General features: G+C 32.9%; 1 protein-coding gene across 2 annotated transcripts; it reads right to left on the reverse strand.

Moving 5' to 3' along the window:
• Positions 1-3,925, reverse strand: LOC108330145 (putative serine/threonine-protein kinase). 2 transcript variants are annotated; one of them, XM_052876203.1, is made up of 8 exons: positions 3,753-3,925; positions 3,202-3,363; positions 3,020-3,085; positions 2,780-2,910; positions 2,148-2,361; positions 1,286-1,517; positions 599-749; positions 1-463 (listed from the first exon to the last, which is right to left on the reverse strand). In XM_052876203.1, the coding sequence occupies exons 1-8, from the start codon at positions 3,772-3,774 to the stop codon at positions 173-175; spliced, it is 1,269 nt and encodes a 422-aa protein (XP_052732163.1). In that variant the 5' UTR covers positions 3,775-3,925; the 3' UTR covers positions 1-172. The 2 variants fall into 2 exon arrangements, with proteins under 2 accessions (XP_052732163.1, XP_017420144.2); XM_017564655.2 differs by lacking the exon at positions 3,753-3,925 and adding an exon at positions 3,462-3,741 and having other exon boundaries at positions 3,202-3,383.
• Positions 3,926-4,325: the final 400 nt, after the last annotated feature.

The raw sequence follows: 4,325 nt of genomic DNA on the forward strand, positions 1-4,325 counted from the left end.
TACATAATGAAACTCAACTACTGTTGAATTCATTGCAGTAGTAAAAGTAAATTACATATTTTATAGTTATGAAGAGCTCATATAAACCATATCTATCCAACAAATCCAATAATTTTTTGTTTGAATTGGTGGCTATATCCTTATGGGTAGGAAACACAGATTTCAGTGATGTTTATATGGGAGATGTTAAACCATGATATATTGTCCCTAAAGATTGTTTCTCATCATCCTTTTTTGCTGCTCGATCCAGAAATGCTGGCCTCATTGGTGTTGTCACCATTTCAATTTTGAATGTCAACAATGCCACAATCTCTGACATGGGAGGTCTCAAATGTGCATCAGGCTGCAGACATAAGAAAGCCACGTGGATTGCTTGCATAACATCCTTTTCTACCAACCCATGTTCTTGAAGTTTCGGATCTACAATGTCTAATATCCTTGCATTCTCGTACAGTTTCCATGCCTAATATCATCAAACTAATTAACATACTTCATAAAATATATTTATGTTACATGCAGCACATAGAAAAGAGATTGTGGTGCTAGCATTTCCCTAGCAACAATACAGACATATGTATTTGAAAATGTGAGAACTTACATATTCAGGGAGGTACTGCATTTCTGATGGCAAAGTGTGGTCAGTGTTTTTCCTGCAACAGATTATTTCAAGCAAGAGAACTCCAAAACTATAGATATCTGCCTTTTCTGATAATTCGCCTCTAATGGCATATTCAGGAGCAGTATAACCTCTGCCCAAAAAGTAAAAAACAAAAACAAATGACATTTATCAATGGAAACCTCTTAACTTTAGATAGTTATGTTGTTTGACACTTGAAAATGTTTCGCATCTCAATAAAACAAGTGACAAACAAAAGTTACAATACAATGCTAGGAACATTTTGTCAAACATCCTATTTTCACTGTGCATAAAACTACAATGATCATTTTACACATAAAGTATAATAACATTGATGTCGTAACAAATGGAATTTAATGTTCGTGTACTTCATCCAATCACCTCAAACAGTATCAGAGAGTGACTTTAATGATATGCTGCTAGATATGATGTGTTGAAATGTGTGGAAACATTAAAAGTTCTCAGCAGAAAGCACTACTTTTGCAGGCCGGGCAGTTGGCAGCACTAAAATCATAATGATGATCAAATTGCTCTGAACCATATGATGAACTATTAATGCTATATAGCAACTTTTATTCAGTGAATGCAAAGAAATAACATTCTATAATATAAGGATATAGTTTTAATTTGTTTCCATAAATGACATACAGTGTTCCAGCGAACTGTGTGCTAAGATAAGCTTGATCTTCCGGGAAAAATCTAGCTAGCCCAAAGTCCCCAATCCTTGGCTGAAACTTTTCATCAAGAAGAATGTTGCTTGCCTTGATGTCTCTGTGAACAATTTTTTGGTGTGAATCCTCATGAAGGTATTGTAGTCCTCTGGCTACTCCCAGAATAATTTGGAATCTAGTTCTCCAATTCAGAAATTGATCACTGTTTTCTGCATTCAAGAAGCAGTCAAAAGAAAGAATTGTTCCATCAATACAAACCTAAGCTCCTTCAAACATTCATCAAACAGTGGTTTAGGTGTCCACTATATGAATATTCAACTACAGAAATAATTCTATAAGAACTAGAATGAAAGTGATAGTTGATAATCAAGATTAGACCCAAGTTTCTCCTGGTAATCAAGATTAAAACACCCTTAATCAATGAGATTGAGCCTTGTACATGCATTTTTATAAATTTAACTTCATTGTGTTCTCTTATACACTTCATTACTGTTAGTATTCTTCACAAAGTTAGAATGGGTTCTTTGTTTGAGTTAATTAAATTCTGGTAGCTTATTGATCAATGTAGGTAATCAATATCTGGTGCAAAGTTGATAATATTAGGGAGAGGAAAAAATGTTCATACATGTTTCATTATAATTTTATTATATATGAAAGTTTCTGTTTGTGATATGTTGTCATTGGTGAATTTGTATAAGTTTTGGAACTGTGTTGTCCTTGTATAGAACTATATTAAGACTTTTATGTTCACTAGAATAACAGATTTACCAGATAAAGTTTCACACCAGTAATTGTTCATAATTAAAAAGGACCAAAGAGAATTCAGAAAGAAAGGATACCATGAATAAAGAGGTCCAAACTTCTGTTTTTCATGTATTCATAGACAATTATCCTTTGTGGTCCATCTATGCAGCATCCAAGAAGACGAACCAGATTTTTGTGTTGTATACTAGTGATTGTTCTCACCTCTACCAGAAATTCTTTTTCTCCCTGTTGAGATTTGTTGAGAGACAATTTCTTAACGGCAACCACCCTTCCATCTGCCAACTTTCCCTGTTAAAACATAACTACGGTTTAAAAATGTGGCTTAACTACAGTATAAATATACAATAAAATATTGTCTCATAAGTTAATTTTATCACATAGTGTTAGATTTAAAGTTTACTTTTATCATCTCTAATCCTTGCAATTATGTTACTTATGAGAATACCAATCAATCTAAAACTTCACTTGTAAATACCATTCCAACAAAAATATGACATTGTATTATGATCAAGAGGCACTTCATAGGTAATGTCATCTTACAAAATTTGATTTTTAACCAAATCTAATAGTACCCTGTGATCTGTGTAACCAATTCCATGACAAGATAAGACTCAAAAAAACTGGTGATTTTACTGCATGTATAGATCAAGTTCGCAACTCCCTTTATTAAATTCTCTATGCTTCCTATTAGATATAATGTTTATACCTTGTAAACAGGTCCAAATCCACCACTTCCAAGAAAATTATCTGCATGGAAATTCATGGTTGCATTCTTCAATGTCTGGTAGTCAAAGCAGTTAATTGTCCTAAGGTTTCCACTAAAGAACTCCTTGGACCCTGTGTACATATTGAAATTAATTAACTTCAATGTATATATATATAGAGAGGTCCAAGGATGATATATGCAAGATATTTGATTAAACATGCAATTCTCTGTTAGAGTTACCTGACTGTTGATTAGATGAAAAAATCATCTTCATCATATCTGCTGATTCTATGTGTTTCCGAATCTCTAATTAAGAACAAACAGAAACATTTATTCATAGGATAATCACGGATATTAAACAAACGACAAGGTCTCAGATTTTTACATTAGTTTATGATGATTTTTCTCATTTATCAAAATACCTTGCTGTTCTGTCATATTGTGTGGTGACCATTTTAGACGCTTCCGAAGTACATACAAAAAAATCAACACTATGAGCAGCACAACAATTCCTCCGAGGATGTAAAACAATGTTCCTTCAGATTTGTGCTGTGGTGTCTGTGTCATATCAGAGAGTGAAGCTTCTGTTGCAATCAATCACAAACTTTATCAAAGATCATATGATTCATGATCATGTTCAAGACTTGGTAAAATGAAACAAGATGCATCAAAGAAGTTCTACCAAAATCTTATTTGAAGTAGCTACAATGTTTGTTTTGCTTTGTTCAAGTTTCTGGAATTAGTGGATGACCCTTTAACAATTTACTGGGTCATGTGATTGAGTGTGGTTTTCAAATTGAACCAATTCAATGCTACTAAATAATCCTGAAACATTCTAGCTTCCATGGATGATCAAAATGTATGTATGCTCAACTTATGATGCATGAATTTGCAATTGCTATAACAAAAATAAGTTTGACCAACTGATATATCACTGTGACAATTGTGCAGACACAAATTGAGAAAATGAAACCTTGGAGTGTTCGGGGAGACATTCTTGGAGAGAAAAGAAAGCTTTCTGTGGTTCAATTTCTCCTATTATTTTTTCTTGCTTTGTGTTATTCTATTTATTAATCTGTACTTTGTTGTGAGAAAAGAGAAAGAGATTGACAGTTCATATGTGTGTGACAGAAAAAGGGAGAAGTATTCTAAGAATATCCCATAGAATAGATCGAAAACAAGAGGAGAGTGATTCCTTCTGCTAGAAATATGCCAATGATTGGTTACATAGGACTCTTGAACACATATTTTTTAATAATATTTTTTTACAAGAGTTGATGGAAATCCAAAATGTTTATAGCATCCCCTGTTTTTGACCCTTGTGATATTACAAACGACACAACAAATATTTACATGCACTGGTAGGAACTATCTGTACCAGCAAGAATAAAAGTTATGTCTATAAAAAGGACTTAAACTAACAACGTTTTCAAGCAGTACAATTTTTCTCATGACAACTGTATGTTCTCGTATGTTAATTAAATTAAATGATGGAATACTCTTTAAAGATTCTAATGGCGATAAAAACAAGTAGCACATTGTTGGA

This window comes from Vigna angularis, chromosome 4, assembly GCF_016808095.1.
Source record: "Vigna angularis cultivar LongXiaoDou No.4 chromosome 4, ASM1680809v1, whole genome shotgun sequence".
NCBI lineage: Eukaryota > Viridiplantae > Streptophyta > Magnoliopsida > Fabales > Fabaceae > Vigna > Vigna angularis.

Coding starts and splice junctions, on each gene's coding strand:
- LOC108330145 (XM_052876203.1), bottom strand. CDS start 3,774: ATGTCTCCCCGAACACTCCAAG. Junction 1,518..2,147: donor TTTGGACCTCTTTATTCATG/GTATCCTTTCTT, acceptor TCTTGAATGCAG/AAAACAGTGATCAATTTCTG. Junction 464..598: donor TGCAGTACCTCCCTGAATAT/GTAAGTTCTCAC, acceptor TGATGATATTAG/GCATGGAAACTGTACGAGAA.